This window comes from Eptatretus burgeri, chromosome 1 (assembly GCF_056783735.1).
Source record: "Eptatretus burgeri isolate ZD-2024b chromosome 1, Ebu_testis_v1, whole genome shotgun sequence".
In the NCBI taxonomy this organism is placed as follows: Eukaryota; Metazoa; Chordata; class Myxini; order Myxiniformes; family Myxinidae; genus Eptatretus; species Eptatretus burgeri.
Window position 1 is genome coordinate 49416580 of NC_140961.1, and position 26999 is coordinate 49443578.

General features: G+C 45.6%; 1 protein-coding gene across 10 annotated transcripts in view; it reads right to left on the bottom strand.

Moving 5' to 3' along the window:
- MAP3K7 (mitogen-activated protein kinase kinase kinase 7) overlaps positions 1–26999 on the bottom strand; it is a 77849-nt gene that overhangs the window by 22138 nt on the left and 28712 nt on the right. For all 10 annotated transcript variants that reach the window (XM_085883602.1, XM_085883590.1, XM_085883607.1 and 7 more), the window contains exons 5-11: positions 18155–18220; positions 17846–17891; positions 16739–16877; positions 12347–12471; positions 12033–12161; positions 10496–10626; positions 4988–5063 (exon numbers count right to left, since the gene is read on the bottom strand). In XM_085883602.1, the coding sequence (XP_085739728.1) occupies positions 4988–5063; positions 10496–10626; positions 12033–12161; positions 12347–12471; positions 16739–16877; positions 17846–17891; positions 18155–18220 (712 nt within the window). The remainder of the gene's footprint in view (positions 1–4987; positions 5064–10495; positions 10627–12032; positions 12162–12346; positions 12472–16738; positions 16878–17845; positions 17892–18154; positions 18221–26999) is intronic.

Sequence of the window (26999 nt, forward strand, 5' to 3'; positions counted from 1 at the left end):
AGCAAAGACCTTGCCCGGCACTGAGAGCAGTGTCACCCCTCGGTAGTTGTTGCAGTCTTGGCGATCACCCTTCCCTTTCCAGAGACGGACAACAAGGCCCCTCTTCCAGTCAGTTGGGATGATGCCTGTGTTCCAGGCAGAGCACAAAACTGCATGCAACGACACGAGTGCAGCATTTCCACCAGCCTTGAGAAGTTCAGCATGGATGCCACAGATCCCTGGAGCTTTGCCCCGTTTCAACTGGTTCACCGCAGCCCGTGTTTCCACAAGCGATGGTGGATCACAGTTGATTCGAGGGTCAGCAACAGGGATTGTAACACCCTTGACGTCCAACTCGACAGCTGGGGGATCAGCCTGGTACAACCGCTCAAAGTAACCGGCCCAGCGGGCCTTCACTTCAGACTCCTCTGTCAAGAGCCTACCACTCTCTGCTCGAACTGCAGTGCTCAGAGGGATGGGCTTGGATGAACGTAATGCGTGAATTCCCCTGTAAGCGGGACGAGAATCACCTGTCCACAGGTGATGCTCTACCCCCTCACAGATTCCTCGCACATAGGCCTCCTTGTCCACCCTCAGTGCACGTACAGCTTTACGCCTCAGCTCCCTGTACAGCTCAGCTCTGCCATTCAGCCTGGCCCTGCGACTCTGGTCAATGGTATCCAGTGTCCCTTGAGAGACAAAATTCTTCTTTGCCCTGCGGTGAACTCCAAGGCATCCACCGGCAACATCAAGGACGGTGGTCTTGAAGGTGCTCCACAACTCTTCAGGACCCCCAAAGCACCCAGACCCCCCAAGTGTCCACTCAGCCTGTTCGCAAACTCCTCAGCTACTCTCTCATCCCTGAGCTTGGCAACATCCAGCCTAGGCTGGGATGGTACCATTCTCCAGGATTTAAGGTGCAGCTTTAGAGTTGCTACAACAAGCCTGTGGTCAGTATTGAGGAACTGAGCACTCCGGTAGACCCTGCAGTTCTGGATCATCCTCCAACGACCGTCAATGAGGACATGGTCAATCTCCTTTGCCACACCGCCAGCGTTGGAATACCAAGTCCAGCGATGAGCTTGCGGGCGCTGAAACCATGAACCAGCCACCCTAAGTCCATGACTTCTTGCAAAGTCAAAGAACTTAGTGCTATTCTGGTTCATAGTTCCTGACCCATGGGGACCAACACACACCTCATAACCATCCCTATCAGTTCCAGTCGATGCATTGAAATCCCCCAAGACTTGAAGTGTATCTCGTCTGGGGCACTGATCAACCACCGACTCGAGTGTGGCGTAGAATGTGTCCTTCACGGTGAGATCACTCGCCTCAGTCGGAGCAAAAATAGAGACCAGGGAAATGACACCTAAGGAGTGGCGAATCCTTAATCTCGTATTACGCTCGTTGACCGGTGTTACCTCAATTATCATTGGGGTCAGCTTATTGGACACAGCTACAGCAACTCCTTGGGTATGGTAACCATCAGAGCGACCAGACCAATAGTAGGTGTAACCACCCACCATTATCTCGCCGCAATCCGGTCTCCGAACCTCAGAGAGAGCTGCAATCCCGATGTCCAAACGCTTGAGCTCAGATGATAACAGAGACAGGTGATCATCCTCTCTTAGGGATAGGACATTCCAGGCACCCACCCGAAGGGACCGCCTCAGGTTAACCCAAGGAGACCGCCGTCTGGTGGACGACACCTCAGCACCACTCCGACACACTCTCCCGCAATCTGACCCAGGGATGTTACCCCGTGGTTTCCCTCCTATCAAAGATTGGGGGTCCCGAAGGCTTTGCCCCAATCCTGTCATCCGGTGAGCTGCCCTGCGAAGGGAAGCTGCACAGGAGGTACTCCCACGGAGTGGGTTTTCAGATTTTTTTGCGTTTTTGCGTTTTGCGGAATGAAGCGTTTTACGGTGGCTGGAGTGCAAATCCTGCCACCAACCTCCTAATAAGAAGTAACCCAACTGCAGGAGGACGTCCGCAGACACAGTTGGGCACTAGATATGGATGGCCGTTGGCTCACAAGGAGCTCCTCCGCCCTTTGACAGGTTTTGTTTTTAATCCTGCTGGGTGTCCATATCCAAACACCCTCCTCACCAGAAAACCTGGTGGGGGAGACGGTTTAGTCGCCGACAACCCGACCATGGAACAGGTTAGTACAGGTTTACATGGTACCTGTAGCAGGTCACAGATCGAACCTGACCTGACTTTAAATTGTTGTCGATATTGTTGAATTAGGTTTTTTTGTGTAGCGTAGGCCTTTTCGGATAGACAGGAGCTAAATCGTCTCGGTCTGAAGGTTGTTTTGTCATTCAGTTCCTCTCCCTTCCCCAATGTTTCGTCCTTTCTGCCTTTTCAACATTAACCTATTTCCCCTCGCTTCAAAAAATAAATAAATAAATAAAACTCGAAAAACTGTTTCACTCCAAAACACGATCATATTCTGCCTTCTACCTGTACTTCCTGTACATTTGTGTTTTTGCCCCCCCTCCCCCGCCCTCCGACAAGGTCAGAGACGGGGAAATTAAAATGAGCTCCGTCCAACCGACCAATCGATTAATTATCTGTCGATGCACTTTTATGTGCAGGATATAAAAAAAAACCGTTGAATATTTAGCTTTCAAATTGCAGATATCTATTCCTCATGATATTATCTCAATCTGATTAGATCACAGCTGTGATTGGCTGAATTATGTTGCCATGGCAACCATCTCGGTAACTTGGCTTGTGTTCGCGATATTTCAAAAAACGCTCCAGATTTAACTTTCACATGACACAGATCTATTCCTCATACAACCCAAAAGGCGGGGCACCCAGAATATCAGCACATTGTTCCTCCAACAATTTCTCAATAGCTTCATTGAAGAATATGTCCTTCCTTTAAAAGCTTTTTAAAATATTAAAATGCTTCACTTCCCTTATTTCTCCAGCATCAGCAACCCACATGTTCTTCTTCATCATGATCTATTCTTCTTCTTCTTCCTCACAAGGCATATTTTGCAAATCTGTCTCTCACCGAAGCGCTTGGTCTGTCATTCATCTTCCAGTTCCTCCTGTATGACGTTTCCCCGTACCTTCAACAACAATTCCTGCCACCTATCCGATGATATTTATCTCAGAATGTTAAATATGGGAATCTTGAGAAGTCTCAGTTTGCAGAGGTAGTCTGCACACAACAAGCAAATCCCCTTCACGTTCTATTAGTGTTAAACCCCTCCTTGTTAGTACCCTCCCCAACATCTCCTATAACCCCGCAACCTTCCAACCCAACCCCTTCTACGTGTCCCCCTCTTCAACATCCCTTCATGTCCCCCCTTTCTGCATCCCCCCTCATCCCACTCTCTCCAGGCTTCCCTCTCACCCTGCCCTCCCCCTCTCGGCTTACTCCCCATCCCGCCGCCTCCCATCTTTCCCTCTGTCCCCTCGCATCTTGCACTTTCCCAGCTTCTTCACCCCCGTCCCTTGACCTTCCACCTATATAGCATCCTCTCAATGCCTCCTCCACTGTTGCACAGTGTGTGGACCTCAAACATCCATGGTCTCTGCTCCAATCAGACATGTCTCAATCCAGGTGGCTGATGACAGCTCGGACATCATCTGTTTAACAGAATCCTGCCCCCATACAGGACGTTCCGACTCCTTAGTGTCTTGCCCTGGCAATTGTCTCCACCGATGTAATAGGCTTGAACCCCACCCTGGCGTCGGAGTTGCTATTTACATCAAGAACTCAACATCTCACTGTGCATGTTCTGATCTCACACTTCCAACCCCCAGGAGTAGCTTTGGCTACAACTACCCCTTAGTTATCATATCCTTCTTCCCACCTCTGGCACACTGAATGCTGTGGGAGGTAGTTATTCAAAAACAACTTCCTTCTCTTTCTGGAAGGCTAATCTGACTGAAGGCAATCAAAGTACATTCCAAAAAAGGTCTTGTACACTCTGCTCTCTCCATGCTTTGTCACCCCCAGGGAACACATGGTGCACCATCAGCTCCCTTCTGGTAAAACTCCAAAAATCCAGGATCACTGCTCATCTCCACTCATTCATTCCTTTTTCGCCGCATGTGGAACCGACTTTCACATTCTATTAAATTTCTTCAACCTCATTAACTACCCCATCCCCCAACCCATGAACTACCCTCCCACCACCCCTCAAAGCCCTCCTCCTTCCAAATTTCCAGTCTTTCCTTCCTAAAAATTTCCTGATACAGTATATCCATGCTGACCACCCAATGTGTCCTTTCCTGCCCCCCCTCCTCCTAATTCATACCCATTGTTTGTCCAAATCTCCCTCTATTTTGTCATTCAACTCTGTTGTTGTGTCAGTCTCTGTCTCTGTCTCTCTCTATCTCTCAGAATTCTGTTGCATCCTCATCCATTCTGTGGCTCTTCCGTGCTCTTCTCTTCCGTGAGAGCTCTTCTCGCTCTTCCGTGAGCCTCGACTCTGTATACCCAACAAATCCCAATGTCTAAACTGTGTACAATTGTTACTCACTCCAATCTTCTGTTACTTTTGCAAAACATTTCCCCAATTTCAAGTTTTGCTCAAAATGAGGGTAGAACTATAACGGTATAATGACACCATACGTTTTAGTCCTTGTAGCTCCTCAATACCCATCAGCCAAAACTCAGAAAAGGTTAACACACTAAATTCCCTTTCAAAATATTCACACCACTTCAAGTGGAATCATGTAAACCACCTTAGAACTAGCAAGTACTGTCGGACCCTGACATTCGCGGTTCCTCAATTCGCGGACCCCGAGTATACTCGCGGCCCTGTGCTTCGTGTATTCGCAGTTTTTCACAGGATTTTTGATTTTCCCTGATGAATCATGAGTCGCCAGGAAATGATCCCCCTTTTTCCCATTGAAACAATGCCCGACATTCACAGATTCGACATTCACAGCATTTTTCAGGAACGTATGCCCCACGAATGTCGGGGTCCGACAGTATATCCACACCCTCCACCGAGGAACATTGCGAGACGCTACTCACCTGCACTTGAGTTGCTGAGACTCATATCTGGTACATATGTTGGATATTGCAAAGGTTCATTATGACCTGGGAAGTACTGTGAAACAACAACAATGGAAAAAAACAAACATTAATCCAACATATAATGGCAATAACATAAAAGTCTGAGTATAAACTTATACATGCACTTGGGTTACATTTAAGTACCTTTACCCTTAAAAATAAATTCCTTCAAGGGTGAAACAAACAACATAAGGTTATTTAGTTGATGACACGACAAACATACCAGCAAATCTCCACCGCTGAAAAGATAACTTGTGATAACACAAAGATAACAAGCGTTCATAGACCACTACTGGAGAAATCAGTCGCGGTGGCCTTGCCCTTTGGACCTCAAAAATAATAGGCTTCAAGCTTTTGATTGGTGAACCAATTGAATGACTCAATATGCAAATTCTGTTCAAATTTCAAGTCAATTGACAATTCCATATGGCGCTGACCTTTTGACCTTACAAACAATCGGCTTCTAGCCATTGACAATCTCAACCAGGTGGTTACGTTTTGTGAAGATTGGTGTAGAATTGCGACCTGCAGGCAATTTACATACCAACATAGACGGACAGAATAACAGACCAGACCAACCAATATACTTGCGGATCTTCAATTTCACAAGTAATGATAATAATAACTAGAAGGGTACTCGGTAGAGCGCACACCTCCGCCACGTAATGCCTGATCCACGAGAACATATCAGACCCAATACGTTTTTGAAATATCATGCTATATATCGGTTTTGGCCAGATATCACAATGGTGAAGAATCACTTTAAAAATTAAATAATTCTTGCATCCAGATCTGGATTTGGCTCTTCAAAAAAATCAAATCAATTTGTCGTGGTCACACACCCAACCTGTCTGTTTCGTACGAATCTGTCCACAACTTTGTGAAATATCGTGCTATATACCATTTTTGGCCCAATCTCTCAATGGTGAAGAATCACTTTAAAAATTCTAGTAGTTGGATCCAGATCCGGATCTTCACCAAAATCTAATCAGTTTGTCCTTGTCACACATCCAACCTGCCGACCAAATTTCATCCGGATCCGTCAACAACTTTTTGCGATATCCTGCACACAGATAGGCAAACAGGCAGAGAGGGGTCAAAACATAACGTCCTTCATCTTCGGTGGCGGAGGTAATAACTGCAGTTGTTAACAACTATCAAGGCTTCCTATCAGTAACAACAAACATTGATAAGAAGGAACCATGAGACACCTTCAAATTTCGAATTTATGAAACTGGCATAACTACAATGTGAGACTATTCATCAAGGTGAGGCTTCCGATGAAAATCCATCCAATAAGGAAGGTTTCATCAAACTGGTCCCTGGAGAAGATCTTGGAATTATTATTTTTCAATTCATAAATCCAAAAACCTGTTTGTCCTGTGAAAACATGCATTAGCCTTGTGATTGCTAAGGAAAGCATCATAGGACACTTCTGAAATGAGAATTTTTGAAAATGATTGGTTTTTCTCTTGTCGAAATAGGGTCTCTGTTGATATGGATGACATCTTGGTTGCTCAGCAAGGATTCAAGGGGATATGGTTATAAATGTTCCAATCATAATTGCTTTAGCCTATATTATACCAGCTTTAGCCATCAAAATCCATCAACTCTCCAATGTCAAAGAATGGTCGGTTTTGATTGGCCCATGCAGGCCATTATATGTTGCAGAGGTACTGCTCCTTTGAAAGCCTAAAGCACGCAGACCCGTTGACGGCGCGTATGCCGACTATGAGATCACCCACTTCAGCAGTTCTAAAGAAGTTCATTAAAGCGTTGCTGTCATGAAAATATTGAAAAATTCTGATTTGTTGTTAAGATGAAGATGCACTGAAGGTAATAAACAAGGAACCGTGTGGCGTTTTTTAATTATTTCAGGCATACAAGTGAAAAGGTCAAGTTCGTAATTGATTTTCTTTTGGAGGTGGTAACAAGGACCTTGCACTCTGGAGGTGACGTCATCCAAAGAAACAATTCAGCAAACTATACGGATACTTACATACCAGCCGTGTGGAATAGCTTACCGGATATCTTCATCCGACTCGAAAAATAAATTTAACACTTATTTGGTGAAAGCTTATCAGATTCTGGGGATGATAATGTTGATGTACATACTTGGGAATAAAATGCCTTCTTTATGGGGACAGCAATGATTTCTTTTTCTGTTCTCCTTCGATCCCATCAGTCCAAGAGCTACACAACACAGTGGCCCTGTGCTCTTCATGAGCCTAGATTTCTGTACAAAATGGAGGATACCTTTGGACTTAATGCACTTGCTTAATCTACAATTCGACAAATGGGTTGAATGGAACCCCCTGCTCCACCAGGGTCCAAATACAGAATATAAAATGAGGGTAAATGGAGAAAACGAAGGGAGAAAATTCTAAGGAAAGGAAGAGGAGAAAGAGGTGAAAATGGGAGAAAGGTTGAGAGGAAAGGAAAGGGAAAACAGTTGAAATGGTACACAGTTATAATCCAAAGTGTCATGGAACATGGCTCCTCCCACCCCAGCTCCCCAACCTATTGACTTCCCATCCTGCCCCCTCACACTCTCCACCCTCTCCTTGATGCCACAATCTAAAACCATTATGTTTAATGACTAGTCTCATTTTGCTCCTCTTCTCATCTCACTTCTCTGCTGTGGCTGACAGGATGGCCTGGAGGTACGCACAATCGCCTCCAAGCTGTCGAGCCTGGGTTCAAATCTTGACACAGCTATAAACTGTCATCCTGGTGTTTCACGGGCAGGGTGATTCATCAATGTATGCTCTGTCCCTGGGGTGGATGTTAAACTGGCGTCCCATCTGCCGGCATGAGTTAGTGGACGTTAAAGATCCCAAGTCTCCATGGCCTCTCCCAAGTGGACGTTAAAGTCCTTCGCGAAGATTAGGTGAGCTATTGCCTGTGCCCTAAGAGTCGGTGAGCTATTTCCTCTTGAAGAAGTTCTGTCACTCAAGTTTTTGGGTCTCCCTATCTGCCATGATCTTTCCTGGGAAAGCCACATTTCCAAGCTGGCCTCCAAAGCCAGTTGCCGACTGGGCATCCTCCATCGTGCAAAGTCCTTCCTTGGCACACCTGAGCTCTCAACCACATACAAAGCTGTCATCCACAGCTTTATGGAGTACTGCAAGCTCCCCTCTGGGCTGGTGCTCCTGCCTCACACCTAGCTCAGATTCACGTTGTGGAAACCAAGGCATTTAGGATCATTGGTATCTCCCCTTGTGAGGCTGAGTCTTTGGGCCTCTCACTCTGTCACCGCAGGCAGGTCGTCGATCTTTCTGTCTTCCACCAACTCCTCTCATGCCTTGCACCCCATGCTCTGTCTGTTCCCTGTCCCCGTAATATTTCTGCAGGGAGCTCAAAGTCTGCCAGCATCCCCCTTCTGGTGAAACTGCCAAAATCAAGAATCACTGTTCACCTTCACTCTTTCATTCCTCTTTTTCCCCCACCTCTGGAAGAAACTCCCACACTCTCTTCATTCCCACTCCTCCCTGCAGGTCTTCAAAACAGCTGTTCACCACAAGCTCTCATCTTCCCCCATCCAAAATCATTATCTTTTCTACCCCCATGAATCCACCCCAAACCCACCTCTCCTTCAAATTCCCTGCTTTCCCATTTTCTTTCCTGAAAGTCCCTGTAGTGTCCATCTTGTTTATCCCGTGTACCCCACCCCATCCCTCTCCCTTTCACAGATATATTGATGTCCCCACGCCCTATTATTGTTGTGCTTCCCTCTCTCTCTCCCCCTCTTGTCTCCTGCTCCCTTTGTTACATATTCTGTGTGTTAGCTCTTATACGAGCCTCAACAAAGTATGCAAAAAAAACCCCTTGCCCTAACCTACAGAGGGCACTGCATCAGTGGCACATCTGAGTCCTCAGCCAACAAAGCTACCCTGCAGTCTTGTGCTGCATATGAAAGAAGAAGACTTTTCTGGTCAACTCTCACCCACCCAGGTTGCATGCATTCTAACAGAAACCCTTTCCTTGTTACTCTCCCAAAGTATGAACTATATGGTCAACTACAATCATTTACCACCCCTTACTTTCACCTGTGGAAGTCTTCTCAAGTTTGTTGAGCTCCTTCTTACAGCATTTTGAAAACTCGCATCCACCACCACTCCATGGCCTCTCTCCAATATCTTCGTGCCTCCTGAGCTTTACTCCACCCACTGAGACCGTTCGCACCGTTTACCTGCAACTTATCTGGTTGCAGCCTGGTGTTGGCTTAGTGGTTAAGATGGTGGCTTGGGATCCCAGGGTCCTGAGTTCAAGCCCCGTTGGCTGCTGAATTAACACCAGGGCGTTGACTCAGCCTGTCATCCTTCCGAGGTCGGCGAAATGAGTGCCAGTGTACTGGTCCCGGTGTATGCCCCGGTTAGAATAGGTGTACCATATCCCTGTGTGTCGTAAGAGGCGACCAGGGTTGGCGTCAGGAAGGGCATCCGGCCATAAAAAAAAAAAAAAACTGCCTCAAGAAAAAGCCAAACCCCTGCACAGCAGGGAAAAATGGCTGTAAAAATGGTCAATTTTTTTTTATATATTATCTCATGTTGCTGTATATCTGTACATTTTGTCATACTGCTTACCATGTGCCCTATTTTGTATCCGTTAATCCCTTGCTTCATTATTCTGTTCATCTACGAGTTGATACCAGTACAGGTAGTCCCCGGTTTATGAAAACCCGTAAACCCATTCATACGAACACTATACTTGGTAATCATGTTTCGATGTTTCAAACGTTCGATCCATTAACATGAACACAGCTTTTTTGAGCATACCTGCTGGGCACAACGCCGGAAATCAGACCTCGAGAGTTAATTACTCATTCACACCGGCTTCACTCCAGCACTCTTCCACCATTTCACACGTCATTCTCTCCACGGAGTTCTTTACCGGCATAAGAGACATCGATGCTCGCCCTGCTTCACCATAAACCCCTCCAGCTCGTTATCCCTCGTCATCCCTTATACTACACACATTTGATTTACTCTAAATTATCCATTTTTGATTTAAAAAGCACGGTTAATAACGTTTTAATGGAAAACATACGGTTTAAATCGTGTTTGGGAACCAATTAATTACTTGTTGCATGTATTTAAAGGGGATTTATTGTTCCGGTTTACGAACATCCAGCTTACAACCACATTTTCAAGAACACATTGTGTTCGCAAACCGTGGACTGCCTGCATATAAAAATAAGAAGAGAAGGAGGACAGTGACATGGGGGCAGAAACTAAGGGGGAAGGGGGAAGTAGCCATGGCTAAGTTTCACTCTATTGGTATGCAATTACCACAGCGGTCCCATTGGTGATAAAATCATATCAGATTAGTCTTCTCACTTCTTTGTAAAAATGCTTCCTTGTAATATTGGAAAATAATTTAAAAATACAACTCAATAGAAGGCAAAGTTTATCTGCCATTTCATCAAATCGAGTCGTCAACTAAATTAAAGAAGTGACGGAGGACCTTCATCAGCTGCTTCATTGTGCGCACAATCTCCTCCATTGATGGCCGTTTGGAAGGATCTCCGTCCCAGCAGCGCGTCATTATATTTTCCAATGGTCTTGGCAAATTACGCACTTGTGGCGGCCGTGTACCTACGTGGCGCACACCACACCGCATCACCAAACCTATGCTCAACATGCAAGGCTTCAAAAACAAAAATGAATCTTTTCACTTGGTACATCTCAGCCAGGAGAAATAAAAGGTTTTTGTGAAAGTTGCACACAATCTACATCTATAATATACCAGGAGAAAGGGGATAGGAGGGTAAGAAAAGCAAAACAAGAAAATTGAGAAAAGGAAGAGGGAAGGAAGGGGAAAAGGAAATAGGGACATGAAAAGGGGGTGGGCGGGAAGCAATCATTTGGCCATAATTCTTTTGTACAAAATATATTCTGATTCTGATGTACCAAACTCTGTTGCAGAGCGTCGGTGCTGCCGAAGCAGTTTCTTGGAAAGGGTTATACTGGGAGGTTTGCCATTGCCTTCCCAGCAATAGTCAGGGCAGGAATTTGTAATTTGCTCCCTGGTGCTGGCGATAGCTCGCCTACTCTTCGCAAAAGACACCGTGGGATCTTTAACAACCACCAACTAATACCGGCAAGACGGGGCACAAAGTTTAACGTCCATCCAAGGGATGGCACACATTGATGCATCGCCCTGCCTGTGAAACACCAGGATGACAATTTATGGACCCCCCCCCCCCCCCAAGTGCTGTGTGGAGGTCTCATGAAAAAACAAAATGACTATATATATATATATATATATATATATATATATATATATATATATATATATATATATATATATATATATATATATATATATATATATATATATATATATATATATATATATATATATATATATATATATATATATATAGTACATAACTGTACTCCTCAGTTCCTTTTAAAAATATATCAGGCTTTTGAATTTAAATCGGTATATTAAAGATCAAGTACAAATGGTAAAGAAAGACGGTTAGAAATACCAGCCAATTTATCTGTATACCATGCGAGAATGAGGGAGGGAGCTCGGGATAAAAGAGAAATGGAAAGTATACTTCAAGGTTTAGCTATTCTCAAAAAAATGTTAAAGGTTGAAGATGTCATGCCAATTTGTTTTGACGTTGGAACATTGCGTTCTCTATGGCTTTGTCAGTTGTGCCATACTGGATTTACGAGGCTTTCTCATCTTTCGACACTCCACTGACAACTTCCATAAATTCAAGTGTCGCATACACCAGACAATTTGGCCTTAGGTGATCCATACAGAAGGAATAATTGGTTGCATGGAATATTTAAAAGTGAGAATTGGGGTGGGGGTCCGTGCTAATGTAGCAATTAGACAAATGCAACATGGAGGCTCCTCCCCCCCCTCCCACCACCTCCTCCCCATCTCCAACGACCCAAGATCCTCAACATCCCAATGGTAGATCCATGCTTTAGCGTGACGCAAGCTCAAGATGAGTTTCTTCAGTGAGATGATGAGCACTTACCGTTATGTACAGCCCACATGATACGAAAGGCTGGACCCCCAATCTCATCAAAGGGTTTCCTCCGAGTTATTACTTCCCAGAGGATGATGCCCCAGCTGAACACATCACATTTCTCACTGTAGTTGCTGCCTAAGAAGTTGAAAAGGGACAAAAGCAGCTCTTTTAACCAATATGAGAAACCTGGTTTATTCTCCACTATTTTCATCTCCAACATTGGCTCAGAATAATGCCCAGTTTGCAGCTGCTGATCACATTGATTGATGTTCCTTAATAAAGAATATTATTAAAAGAAGAAAAATAAAGGACATTCACACCTTCAAAAACCTCTGGTGCCATCCATGCGGCACTGCCTTTGTTGTTGGTCATGTGAGTTTGGATGTCACAGGCTGTGCCAAAGTCACAAATCTTGAGCACGCGACCATCGTCCACAAGAAGAAGGCTGTCACAATTCAAAACCACACTCAAGGGGATTACACACTCAGAGAGGATTACAATTAAAAATTATCAAAGCATTTCATTTGTCAACATGAATTAAACGATAGAGACGTAAACATGACCCTGTATTAATGAGATACAAGTGTGTAAACATTGCATCCATAGGGTACATCACCATTGTTGCCCTGATAAGAAAAAAAATTCAACAATAATGCAAAGTTTGACGTTCCTTTGAATGTTATGTGAAGGACATGTGGAATGATTATTATTTTTTCTTTCTGTCAATGAAATCCCCCCCCCGCCCCCCGCTCTGTCTGCTATTTGTCCCCACCATATTTCCACAGGGCACTCAAGGTCCATCACCAACCCCCTTCTGGTAAAACTACCAAAACCACGAATCACTGCTCACCTTCACTCTTTCAGTCCTCTTTTTTCCCACCTTTGGAATAAACTCCCACACTCTGTTCAATCCCATTCTTCCCTCCAGGCCTTCAAAACAGTTGTTCACCACCACCTCTTGTCTTCCCCCATTAAAAACCTCAATCTTTTCTGCCCCCGTTAATCCACCCCAAACCCACCTCCATTAAATTCCCTGCTTTCCTTACTGAAAGTCCCTGGAATGTCCATCTTGTATACCCTGTGTTCCCTGCCCCATCCCTCTCCCTTCCACAGATCTCTAATGTCTCTGTTCCCCACTGTTTTGTCCTTCCCTCTCCCATCCCTCTTGTCTTACGCCCCCTTGCTGTGCGTTTTGTGCTTGCTCCCATACGAGCCTCGACAAGGTATACAAAAATAAATAATTTTTTTTTTCAATCGATGTTTTACAAAACCACTTGTATTGAATTCTTCACAATAAAAAAAAACAAGTAACCAAGCTACAGTCTGCATTTCTCTTACACTGTCAAATTATTTCCAAAGAAAATTGGCACTTTTCCCCCTCACGTAGTAGTGGTGACGTTAAAGATCCCACGGCATCCTTCACAAAAAAAAGAGTATGCGAGCTATTGTCGGCACCCCAGCCAAGTTACAAATTCCTGCTCTAAACTCCAGGGAGCACTGCATCAGTAGCACCGCCACGTCCTTGTAAGAACCGATGCAAAACCAGCAGCTACATGCTGCATATGAACAAACGAATGAAATAAACTCGGTCTTCTTTTTGTGATTTATCGTTATCAATTAGATTTGCAAACAATAGAAAAACTTTTTATTTTTTCATTTCTTTGGGAACACAACGTGCGCACATTCCCAACACGGATAAATTTGAAAAGGCAATGCGTGCAGTTAGCATCACAACGAGCAAACTTTAGGCCCGGGCCATATCACAAAGTAAAAAAAACAAAAACTGCTATTTGATTTAAGGTGATAAGAATTGTGAAACCTGGGTCTCTCCCAAACATGTAATCCGCATTAGTCTCCAATTTGAGTGCTTCGGAGTCGAGAGTGAAGAAAAGATTATTACCCACTCCCACGCCATGCTAAGCCAGAACCCCAAAGGTAACAACATTTTAACAACCATTGTCCCAGGATGGCATACACATGCCGCTCAGCCGAAAGGCTGAAGCACATGATCAATCAAACGCACACATCCTAACCCCGAAAGGCCAGAATGCATGATCATACAATTGGACCCCTCCATAGGAGTGAGTTCCCATGACTTCAACGGCATGCCGTCCTGAATTGGGGTATATTTACCCTCATTGGACTGGCATTTCGTAAAAATCTTATACAGTACTTTAATACCCAGTGAGGACGCTCTCACGCAATTTTATGGAGATCAACAGGGCATCTTAACCTTTACAAACACTTACATTGCTGGTGTCAGGTTGACAATGAAATGGTGAAGATGTGCATGATACCATTTACAAAATGATCCGATATGAAATGGCAGTGCGTTTTCTCAATTTTAATCACAAACAATGTTTCTTCTTCTTCTGAGCGGACCGCCATTATTATGTGCCACATGTCACGGTCGACATCATCACATGAAGTTGAATTCCCCTTTCTACCAATCCACAATCCAAAAAATTGATCATTCGAGGCGAGACATCTAAGAACCCGTCAAAGACGGGTACCTTGCTAGTAACATTTAGAAAGAAGAATAAACGAGTTGTATTAATGCCTTCACATCAACTCTAAGTCAATAACTCAAATGAAACCAGCTCACGTTTTGAAATGGTGGTTATATTACAACACCACAATGTCAAATTATCTATACTAATAAAAGGCAATGTGTGTGTGGGTCTGTGTGTGTGTGCGTCTATGCGTGTGCGTCTGTGCGTGTGTGTGTGTGCGTCAGTCGTTCACTCATTGAGGCCGCTTTTGCCATGCCAGGTCATTCAAAGCCAGTGGCCCGTGCTCCGTCACCCCGACCGAGTGGCCCGTACTCCGTCACCCCGACCGAGTGGCCTGTGCTCCGTCAACCCGACCGAGTGGCCCGTGCTCCGTCACCCCGACCGAGTGGCCCGTGCTCAGTCACCCCCGACTGAGTGGCCCGTGCTCCGTCACCCCGACCGAGTGGCCTGTGCTCCGTCACCCCGACCGAGTGGCCCGTGCTCCGTCACCCCGACCGAGTGGCCCGTGCTCCGTCACCCCGACCGAGTGGCCCGTGCTCCGTCACCCCGACCGAGTGGCCCGTGCTCCGTCACCCCGACCGAGTGGCCCGTGCTCCGTCACCCCGACCGAGTTGCCCGTGCTCAGTCACCCCGACCGAGTGGTCCGTGCTCAGTCACCCCGACCGAGTGGTCCGTGCTCCGTCACCCCGAGCCAGTGGTCCGCGCTCCGTCACCCCGAGCCAGTGGTCCGCGCTCCATCACCCCGAGCCAGTGGTCCACGCTCTGTCATCCCGAGCCAGTGGTCCATCATCCCAAACCAGTGGTCTGTGCTCCGTTACCCCGATCCAGTAGTCCGTGCTCAGTCATCCCGAGCGAGTGGTTCGTGCTCCGTCATCCTGAGCGAGTGGTTGTGAAATAACACCCAATTTCGAGCTGTTTGCCATAGTAACACGTTTTCTCAATTACCGAGCCAATTTTTTTTTTCCACCCCTCATACGCAGCTGTTTATGAAGAATAATGTTCGTGAACATGGCCCTGAAAAGTCTATATAAATGCAACGCTGTTTTTTGGTGAAAGCTACTCAAAGTTTCTGGGTTGTATACAGCAAGTGCTGTTGTTGGTAATCAAACCAATTCCGACAACGATATCGGCCAAGCGTGTGTGTGTGTGTGTGTGTGTGTGTGTGTGTGTGTGTGTGTGTGTGTGTGTGTGTGTGTGTGTGTGTGTGTGTGTGTGTGTGTGTGTGTTTTTTTTCATGAAGCATGTTTGTCTCCAGATGTGTCTGGGCAGTGTTTATGTCCGGACGGGAGTTTGTCTCTGGACCATGTTTATTGTTTCCCGGTAGAAAATGGAATTCAGACATTATTTTGTTTCCATCTTCACTGTTATTCTCTGCAGAATCATTTTGATGAAACAGTATGAATCGTAATTAACGCTCCACCACATATGTCTGCATTCCCTTCCTCTCACCTCACACTGTCTTCCCCTCCCCCACCCATCCTCACTCTTTTCCCCTCCACCTCTTCACTCTCCCTGCTCTCTCCCACCCACCCTTTTTTTTCTCCCTCCTCCCTTTAGTATTCCTGTCAGCGAAGCGATGGGTGATATTTGCTCGTATAAAATAAATAAATAAATAAATAAGTTGGGAGTGACATTTGTAATCACAAAATCCATGTGGAGGATGACAAACTCATCAGCCAGTGTTACTACAAGGCATAATCTCTTGCATTAGCTCCCAAACAAGATGATCAGAACGTTTCCACACAATAGCACCAGGAAATGCAACAGACATGGGTTTGTAAGGTTGAACTTTAGCAAAATTATGTGACAAGTCGAGATGTTTTATTACGCTCATCTTCTCCGATCATCTTCATCAAATGTTGAGAGCTCGCTCTAGCCCTCAGAGCATAAGCAAGTTCAATCCATAATACTCAGTCCATGCCACATTTGCCGAGAACCCTTGTTCGGAATGTTTTCGGAAAAAAAAAATTAATGTGGGGTTTCTCTGCATGCTATAGTGAATACAGAGTTAATCATGAAGCTTTTGAGCATTATTCTCACAAAAGTCATGAGCAACATCATACAAATCAGCACTCAAAAGTTACCAATTTTCATGACATGTCGTTTATGCAACCTTCTGACAATCTTACAATTAATAAAGATGAAAAAAGACCTATTTGAATGCTATTCTATAGAGAATCTGCCCATAAGAATACGTACTTGGGAGGTTTAAGATCCCTGTGGATAAGTGCTTTTGGTTTCATGCTGTGAAGGTAAGCAACTCCCAGGGCACACTGCAGGCACCATGACATGGCATGCGCTGCCTTGTAGGAAGCAACTGGTTCACTGCCATGTAACACTGAATGCAAAACCATTATGCCATTCAAATTTCAAAAACAACATCCAAAACAAATTACATCACAATAAATACATAAATACATCAGCATTACTGGGGAGGAGGGGGGGGGAGGTGGGGAGGCGAAACATTATGATAATACTGTTATGTTTAAAGTGAAGGAGGAAATAGTTAGAATAACAGTTGCCAACACGGATGTTTGTGTAGCTGTAAAATTCTCCCCTTTATTAAGGAGTACGTTTGGAGTATTCAAATGTTTCCTTCTAGAGGATGGGCATTGTCTGATTCTGAGGTACCGAGGTAAAAGATCTCCCGTCTATTTGTTCTCTTCTGTGGAGATGGGTAGGATCAGAGCGACACATCACATTTCCCCGATAAACAGAGGGAGATGGCTCTTCCTCAACAACTGTCCATCAGCACGTAGAAGCGAGAGCAGGGAATTGCTCATTGCCAAGGCTGGGGTTGGTGGCTGGTCTCGGGAAGCACAGACTTGTGGAGGCTTCAGGGCGGCAATTCCTGAGGGCCATTTACTGAGACTGGTGGGAATAGCAGGACGGAGACTTGTGGGGGGCCTTCAGGCAATGATTCCCAGAATAACAAAGTCCTCAGCGGTATGATTGGTGGGCTCCTTGGGCCAGAGACCCTTGTGGTCCACAATTGTTTAGCTTGGGAGACTGAGACTTGTGGCGGGGAGAGGGTTGTGTATAAAACCTTTACCCGATAGGAAGCGATGCCTCTGATGAGTACTATGGCTTGGACCCACTGCCACACACTGTCGAACCACCTCTCTGCCTCGAGCAGCTGGCTCGCTCAGACTCTCTAAGTTATGCAAAATCTATAGCATTGTTTTGTAGTGCTAATTGCTTTGGCTCAATATGAGACCTTTCTTTATTTGATTGTACACCTCATTCAAATGATTGTACACCCCACCCCCCCCCCCCATGTTCCCCTTATGGCTATTATACTCTCACCGTTGTACAAAGAACCTCCTTCAGCAAATTCCATGACAAGACACACCTGCAGGCAAATGGACATGCAATACCACAGTGGTTAATAATATGGAAAGGCCTACACCGATTCCCAGTTATCCCAGATACCAACCATGATTTAGATCAAAATAAAACTTTCCAAAAGGCAGACAATGCAGTTAGGAAGCATTATTGAGTTAATGTCAATTGTGAGCAAGAAAACACAAGACAAACAAAACCTCAGGCACCTCAAAACCAGATCACATTAAAATCACTGGAGAAGATCTACACATTGGGTGTAGGCATACTCACCGGGTTACGGCAAGCACCGTAGAGCTTCACAATGTTTCGGTGCTTTACTCTCGACAACTGGCGTAGCTGTTATCAAGATAAAAATACACATGGATAAGACATTATTAGTCTCACAAATAGTATACTACCATAAACATTGAACAACCTAGGCATTTTAGAATTGAGCAAATCAGTGGTCAGCTTAAACCTCTTTATAAAGACCTGGTGAGATGATGTGACAGAGTAGCATGCTGTATAAATTTACATGATGTCAGTTTACTGGTTGGTAGGCTCCATCGGCTTGGTAGGCTCCAGGCTATCAATTTTTTTTGATATCGATACATCGGTGGGCTTATACTGAAATATGCCTGGTGTTGGCTTAATGGTTAGGGTGGTGGGCTTGGGATCCTAGGATTCTGAGTTCAAATCCTGCTCTTCTGTTGACTTAATACCAGGTGGGGTTGACTCTGCCTGTCATCCTTCCGAGATCAGCAAAATGGGTGCCAGCATGCTGGTATCCTGAGTTGGAGAGGCGACTTGTCCAGGATTGTGCCCAATAGCCAAGGAGACTGCTTAGGCAGCACAAACACTCTGCACAGAGTATGGTCCCAATGGATGGATGGATGATGGATGGAGACTGATTTATCAATATCAAAAATAAATACTTAAATAAACAATTTTTTTTTTTTACGTAGGTTCCAAAAATACATAATGTTACAATGGTTCATTACGTATTCATATATGATTGTACACATCAATGACACACGGTGATTCACGGTATACATTATGGACTTAATCGTTACAAATTATGGCAATTCTTTTCATACGATTGAAAATTTTGTTGATAAAGAGTAAAAAGGGGTTCAGTTTTGTCCTTTGCTTACATTATTCTTGCAAGGTAATTTCTAAAGACGATAGTCGATGACTCTTAATCATAGGTAGCAGGCAGGCTCTAACAGCAGGCGAATTCTCGGCTCGCGAGCTCAGAAAATATTATAGCTCAGTAAAAAGCTATATAAATATACCTCAGTAAAAAGTTAGCTCAATGTCAGCGCACGTGCGATGATGACATGTACAGCATGATATAGGTAATCGGCACAGACTCCCCCCCCCCCTCCCCAACCCCTTAGTGAGCAGCTGTTCATCTCACACGATGACAACAATCGTTGCGCCAATGTTCGCCTCTAATGGTTGTTATTGGGGAAATTTTGAAGGGAAGAAAAGAAAGAAATCCATTTAATTCCACAGTAATTTGCACACTATTGCAGATCGCCGTGTAGGTAATCAGCACAGGCTGGTGTCACGATCGCATTTTAGCCATATAGTCCGGCAGATATGTGAAATATTCTGGTAGTTTTGTGCCTTTGATGATACAAGCATGAAATTTGGTACACAGTTATAGCATTCCCTTAGGAAACATTTTGGATATAGGGACATTCCAGATTACCCCTAGGGTCAAAATGGTGGCCATTTTACAAAATGGCTGCCACGAATAACAAATTCTGCCTACAAGGTCAGCAAAGTCATTTGTGCTTGGTGCAAAACACAATGTAGTGAGCATAATATGATTATTATCAACTAGTATGCACATGCTTCATTATCTACTTCATATTTGACTAAAAAATGCATCTACGGTGGTCTATGAGGGACACAGATAACAGTTTACCATCGCAATAATGCATGGCTGGAACAAGAGCTCTGTAATATGATCATGCATGTGAATGTTACCTGAATATTGTTTCTGGAAATATAAATAGATCAAAAATCAAATTTGGTGAAAGGAAGACTCCATGAATATTTCCATTATTAATTACATACTGGTAGCTGGCAATGTCGCGATTAAATGCATAAATTTGCGAAATCGATATTGATGTACTCACTGTATTAATTTTCATGATTGCATAATAGAAATGTTCAAACTACAATGGTGTGTTCATATTGATTTGGGTTTAACATGGTCCTGTCCAGCGCAAAGAAATAATGTATGGTGGCCTATTGGGGACATCGAGTGACAATCACCCAAGATCGCCATTGTGTATATATGCATCTCCTCTGGGCTGGGGTTCGTAGTTGAAAACATTTTAACTCTGCTATTCTGTTTTCAGGTGATAACTCCACTGTAGTGCACCCAAAGACTAATCCCCTGCTTGGTCGTGGTTCTTCCCAATTTTACAGTGAATGATTGGTGGTGGTTCAAGACAATGGCCAAGCATTTCAAACTATTAGACCCCCAGCAGCGAGGGCCAAGTACATCTGTTACATCAATTAACCAGACAGACTGGAACCTATGTGTGCTGTGTCAGATGGACACCACTGAGCCTCTTCATTGTCCAGCTGACTCCAAGCGAAGCACAGGAGGGTCTGGATACCAGATTCTGGCAGACAACCTCTTCAGGTTCAGTGAGATCGACTGCTTGCCAAAATCTCTCGACATGTCCCGCTTGGACGATGGTGAGGGTATTGAGTCCACCTTCCAGCACCACAGGGCTAAGTGGCATGATTCGTGCAGACTACAATACAACAAAACTCAATTGATTCGGGCAGAGAAGAGGAAAACAACCAGTGGGGATACCGAAGGCATGACACCAAAGTATACCCGTCAGAGTGTGGACCGCACAGAGTCACTGCTCGAAACGTGTTTCTTTTGTGACAAGCCAGCAGGTAACGAGTCTTTGTGCAAAGCTTCTACCTTTGACCTGGACAGACGAGTCAGGAAATGTGCTCTGAAACTAGAAGACAAGCCACTTATTGCTAAACTGAGTGCTGGAGATATGATGGCGCAAGATGCCCTGTACCATGTGAAGTGTCTGGTTTCCCTCTATAACAAAGCAAGGGACACAAAGAGAACCTTGGATGACCAGGATGATATCAATCATGGCATAGCTCTCGGAGAACTGGTGTCCTACATCGATGATGCCCGCATGGACGCTCTTGTGGCACCAGTGTTCAAGCTGGCAGACCTAACAAGTCTGTACAACAACCGGCTGAAACAGCTTGGAACAGTCTTGACTGGATGTGTTCACTCGACCAAACTCAAGCACCGGATCATGACATATTTTCCGGACATGGAGGAGCAGAAGCCTGGCCGAGATGTTGCTGGTCTTGCCCCTTGTAGCCATGAAGAGGCTGACACAAGAATGCTACTCCATGCTGAAGACGCTGTGAGGCAGGGATACAGCAAAGTGTCGATCCGTACAGTAGACACTGATGTCGTGGTCCTTGCGGTGACAGCAGCTGGACGTCTGGACATCGATGAGCACTGGGTTGCTTTTGGCACAGGAAAGAACTTCAGGTTCTTGGCAGCTCACGAGATGTCTGTGGCACTGGGACCTAACAAGTGTCGAGGTTTGCCATTCTTCCATGCCCTCAATGGATGCGACACCGTTTCAAGCTTCAGAGGCAAGGGGAAGAAAAAAGCATGGGAAACCTGGAAAGCCTGTGATGAGGTCATTAATGTCACTGCAGCATTCTGTGCCTTGGCTGCCACGCCAACTCCTTCAGCCGTAGATGACCACATGGATGCACTGGAGCGTTTTGTTGTTGTGCTCTATGATCGCACCAGTAGCCAGGAACATGTCAATGAGTGTCGCAAGCATCTGTTCACCAAGAATGGCAGATCAATAGATGCTCTCCCACCAACTCGTAAAGCCCTGAAACAGCACATCAAGAGAGCTACCTACCAAGCCGGCTACTGTTGGGGCCAGATGATGGTGTCCACACCAGAGCTCCCATCGCCCAGTGACTGGGGGTGGGTTCACACCGATAATGGCTGGGACATATACTGGACAACCCTTCCAGAGGCAACTGAGGCATGTCGGCAACTACTAAGGTGTGGCTGCAAAAAGGGATGCAGAGGACAGTGCAAGTGTGTCAAGGCTGCACTCCAGTGCACAGCTCTATGTCACTGTGGTGGGGAGTGTACAAGAGAGTAGAACTGGGACAAGAAAGATCACAGATGATAATTATGTAACATGTACACATGTATCCATGCATCATAGTAGACTCTGTTACCTGGATCTAGAGGTTCCACTGTATAATTTTGACTCTGTAAGTTGATGTTAGGATCAAACAGAAGCACTTCCTCTGAGTTCAAGAGTGTTAAATGAACAACAGTCATTCCATGGTGCTTGATAACAGTTATTTGAAGAGTTTGTTGTAGAAAACCGTCCAAAAGTGCAAAAATGCACCAAAAAATGACCAAATAAATGGTTTATTCACGCTTTGTTACCTTTATTTGCTATTTCTTATTTGCTAGAATCTATATTTAGTTAAATAAAACTACTGGTATGCTTCTTAAATATAGTTGTATCCACATGTATCCTCCTTGCACAACACAAAATCGGCTATTTTGTAAAATGGCCGCCATTTTGGCTCTGGGAAGAATCTGGAATGTCCCTATATCCAAAAATCTTTGTAAGATACTGCTCTAGCAGTGTGCCAAATTTCATGCTTGTATCACTAAAGGCACATTTTTTTCACATATCTGCGGACTAATAGGGTCAAGGTGTACGTCCCAAGCTGTTTAAAAGTTTGAATTTCTAACCTTTTTTAATATATAAAAAAAAGACCTTCAAAAGGGATATCACGATCGCTATTGCAGATCGCTGTTCTGGTAATCAGCACAGACCAATATCATTATCACTATCGCTATCGCTGTCTTGGTAATCGGCACAGGACAATATCAGTATCACTATCGCGAATCACCGTGTCGGTAATCAGCACAGGCGGATATCGGTATCATTATCGCGAATCGCCGTGTCGGTAATCAGCACAGGCCAATATCGGTATCATTATGCTGTGAGGGTAAAGAAAAACGCGATTGCTTGTTGGGTGCTCGGGTGCTGAGGGTTAAAGTTAAAACCTACTGTACCTACTTCCTGGTACGTCTTGAAGTAATACATTCCACTGTTACAGGTGTAGCCGAGTGCATCAAAGCTTATTAAATCATGTATGGTTTTAAAGGATAGTAAACACCTTTCTGCGATTTGTGGGTGATATACCGATATTTTTGTGGATATACCGATTTTTTTCGGTATACCGAAATATTCAAATTTCCAATACCAGTATATCAATATTAAAAATTATACAGATATAACCGGTATCTTCTTCTTCTTTCGGCTGCTCCCGATAGGGGTTGCCACAGCGGATCATCCGTTATGATCCGCATAATGATTTGGCACAGGTTTTACGCCGGATGCCCTTCCTGACGTAACCCTGGTGGCCTCTTACGACTCAGGGATATGGTACACCTATTCTAACCGGGGCATACACCGGGCCCAGTACACTGGTACTCACTTCACCGACCTTGGAAGGATGACAGGCTGAGTCAACCTCCTGGTGTGTATTAAATCAAGGGCGACTTTCCCATGACACCCCAGCCAATGAGGGTGGAGATTGCGACAGAGGGCGACTTTCCCAGACACCCCGGCCAATGAGGGTGGAGATTGCGACAGAGAGCGACTTTCCCAGACACCCCGGCCAATGAGGGTGGAGATTGCGACAGAGAGCGAATTTCCCACGACACCCCGGCCAATGAGGGTGGAGATTGCGACAGAGGGCGACTTTCCCAGACATCCTGGCCAATGAGAGTGGAGATTGCGACAGAGAGCGACTTCCCCACGACACCCCGGCCAATGAGGGTGGAGATTGCGACAGAGGGCGACTTTCCCATGACACCCCGGCCAATGAGGGTTGAGATTGCTACAGAGGGCGACTTTCCCACGACACCCCGGCCAATGAGGGTTGAGATTGCCCCAGAGGGCGACTTTCCCACGACACCCCGGCCAATGAGGGTTGAGATTGCCACAGAGGGCAACTTTCCCACGACACCCCGGCCAATGAGGGTTGAGATTGCCACAGAGGGCGACTTTCCCATGACACCCTGGCCAATGAGGGTTGAGATTGCCACAGAAGGCGACTTTCCCACGACTCCACGACCAATGAGGGTTGAGATTGCCACAGAAGGCGACTTTCCCACGACTCCACGACCAATGAGAGTTGAGATTGCCACAGAGGGCGAATTTCACACGACACCCCACCAATGAGGGTTGAGATTGCCACAGAGGGTGACTTTCCCACGACACCCTGGCCAATGAGGGTTGAGATTTCCACAGAGGGCGACTTTCCCACCACACCCTGGCCAATGAGGGTGGAGATTGCCACAGAGGGCGACTTTCCCACGACACCCCGCCAATGAGGGTTGAGATTGCTACAGAGGGCGACTTTCCCACGACACCCCGGCCAATGAGGGTTGAGATTGCCACAGAGGGTGACTTTCCCACGACATCCCGGCCAATGAGGGTTGAGATTGCCACAGAGGGAGACTTTCCCACGACACCCTGGCCAATGAGGGTGGAGATTGCGACAGAGAGGGTCTTTCCCATGACACCCTGGCCAATGAGGGTTGAGATTGCCACAGAGGGCGACTTTCCCACGACACCCCGCCAATGAGGGTTGAGATTGCCACAGAAGGCGACTTTCCCATGACACCCCGGTCAATGAGGGTTGAGATTGCCACAGAGGGCGACTTTCCCACGACACCCCGGCCAATGAGGGTTGAGATTGCCACAGAGGGCGACTTTCCCACGACACCCCGGCCAATGAGGGTTGAGATTGCTACAGAGGGTGACTTTCCCATGACACCCTGGCCAATGAGGGTTGAGATTGCCACAGAGGGCGACTTTCCCACGACACCCCGCCAATGAGGGTTGAGATTGCTACAGAAGGCGACTTTCCCACGACACCCCGGCCAATGAGGGTTGAGATTGCCACAGAGGGTGACTTTCCCACGACATCCCGGCCAATGAGGGTTGAGATTGCCACAGAGGGCGACTTTCCCACGACACCCTGGCCAATGAGGGTGGAGATTGCGACAGAAAGGGACTTTCCCATGACACCCAGGCCAATGATGGTGGAGATCGCCTCAGATGGCTATTTTCTCACCCCGGACGAGAAAGGAATAAAGGAACGCCTGGCTGGGGAGCGTTGGTCATCTTGGGGGTCGCGGGTCTTGGTGCTGGCTGGTTCGTCTGGTTCTGGGTCATCGTCGTCTCTGGTCCTCTCCTTGGTATTGGTTCATTGGTGCGTGGCTGGTTGGAGCGCACGGTCCCTGGTGCTTGGTGCGGTGACGAAGGTGTGGGTTGGAGTCTCCCCCCCCCGAACGAGCTCGTCTCGAAACAGACCGCACGAGGCAGAAAGGTGCCCAACCGAATTCTTACCCTCTGCTCGCTGAAGGGTCAAATAAAGGCCGCAGCCACCATTTCTTTTGGGTGTGTGCGTGTGTATCTGTGGGCCCAGTCTATAAGTAGCAATTGTTCAAGTGCCTTGTACATTGTAAATTGCATTTCTGATAGTCGGTTTAACTCTGCTCTTTTCGTGCTGCCCTGCCCCATTATAAATAAACACCCAATTGTTCAATGTACCAGCTCGTTATCTGTCACTTTCTTTCATTGGTTTAGCACAGTGCATATTGGGAATTAGGGAGGCCTTGATGCTGTAATTGTTCATTTGGACCGACGGACTTTGGTAATTCCGCTCGGTTACACTGGACCGAGGTCGCCAGAGCGACCCGATTCGACAGAGTCCGTTGAGGGTGTGACTTCCTTGGTAATTTGACGACATGGGTACTTAGGTATATTGAATTTGGCTATTAACCCTACCCCACACCATCAGAGAATTGGCGAGCACGGTCCTTAAGTGACCCGTGACCTTTGGAGTTGTCCGAAGGTTACGACCTGCAATTCCGGGTGTTCGGTGGGGACGACCCTACTGCTCCCCCTGGTGGTCGTTTATCGCCGCCGAACCCCGGCCCACAACAATATTTAAAAATGTTGTGGACGGATTATGACAACACTTGGTGGATGAGTTGGGTAAGAAACAAGAACAAGCTGATTAGATTTTGGTTAAGGTCTGGATGCAGATCCAGCCTATCATTGGGATACAAAACGCAGAGGTTTACGCCCTATCAAGTGCTGTTCTAATTTAGAGAAATAGTGCAACCATTCCCTATAGGAGAGGCAAGAAGGGTGGTGTTATTATCCTCTGTGTCTGAATATATAGATTAGATCTCAGCTCGGGTCCATTGGTCTGTGGGAGATGCAATAAGCACATAATCCATCAAGAACAACAGGTTTCCTCCCTTTCACGTTCGTGTTAAACAGCAGTCGTGACTGTTTAAAAAGGTAATCATACATGTTTGGGGTTTATAATATTTTTTTACTTCCGGTAGGGATGCCCCCCAAAACGCCACAATAAGCTATTAAAACATCTTAACTCGGCGTTTGTCCAAAGAGGAAAAACCTCTTGGGGAGGAGATATATTATTACCCTTGCCAGAGGAGAGGGTATTGCAATAAGATCCATTTGTTTGTTTGTTTGCACATAACGTGAGGATGTGTTTTAATTACGTGAGATCCTTGAGAACCACAAGACCCTTTAAAACCCCTAAGAACCTTTAGATCCTTTACAACACTGAGACCCACAAAGTCCACAAGGACCCATTAAGACCACAAAGACTCAAAATACCCTTTAGATCCCAAAGCCCCTTTAAACCCCATAAGACCATTTAGACTCCCAATAATCTATATACCACGTTAAACCCTTCAGACCTCGAACACCATTTCAATCCCTGAAGACCCTTAGACTCCTTGCTACCCTTTAGACCTTCACACGTTTTAGACCTTTTAATACAATGTAGACCCCTTTGATCTTTTGACCCTTTTTATAGATTTTAAGACCCTTTAAAGCCCTTCAGACAATTCCCATCGTTTAGACCTTCTGAACTTTTCAGACCTTTGACCTTTACAACAAGTCCATTTAGACCTTTCATTTGCAATCAATACCATTTCATGAAGTACATCCTTCCCTTT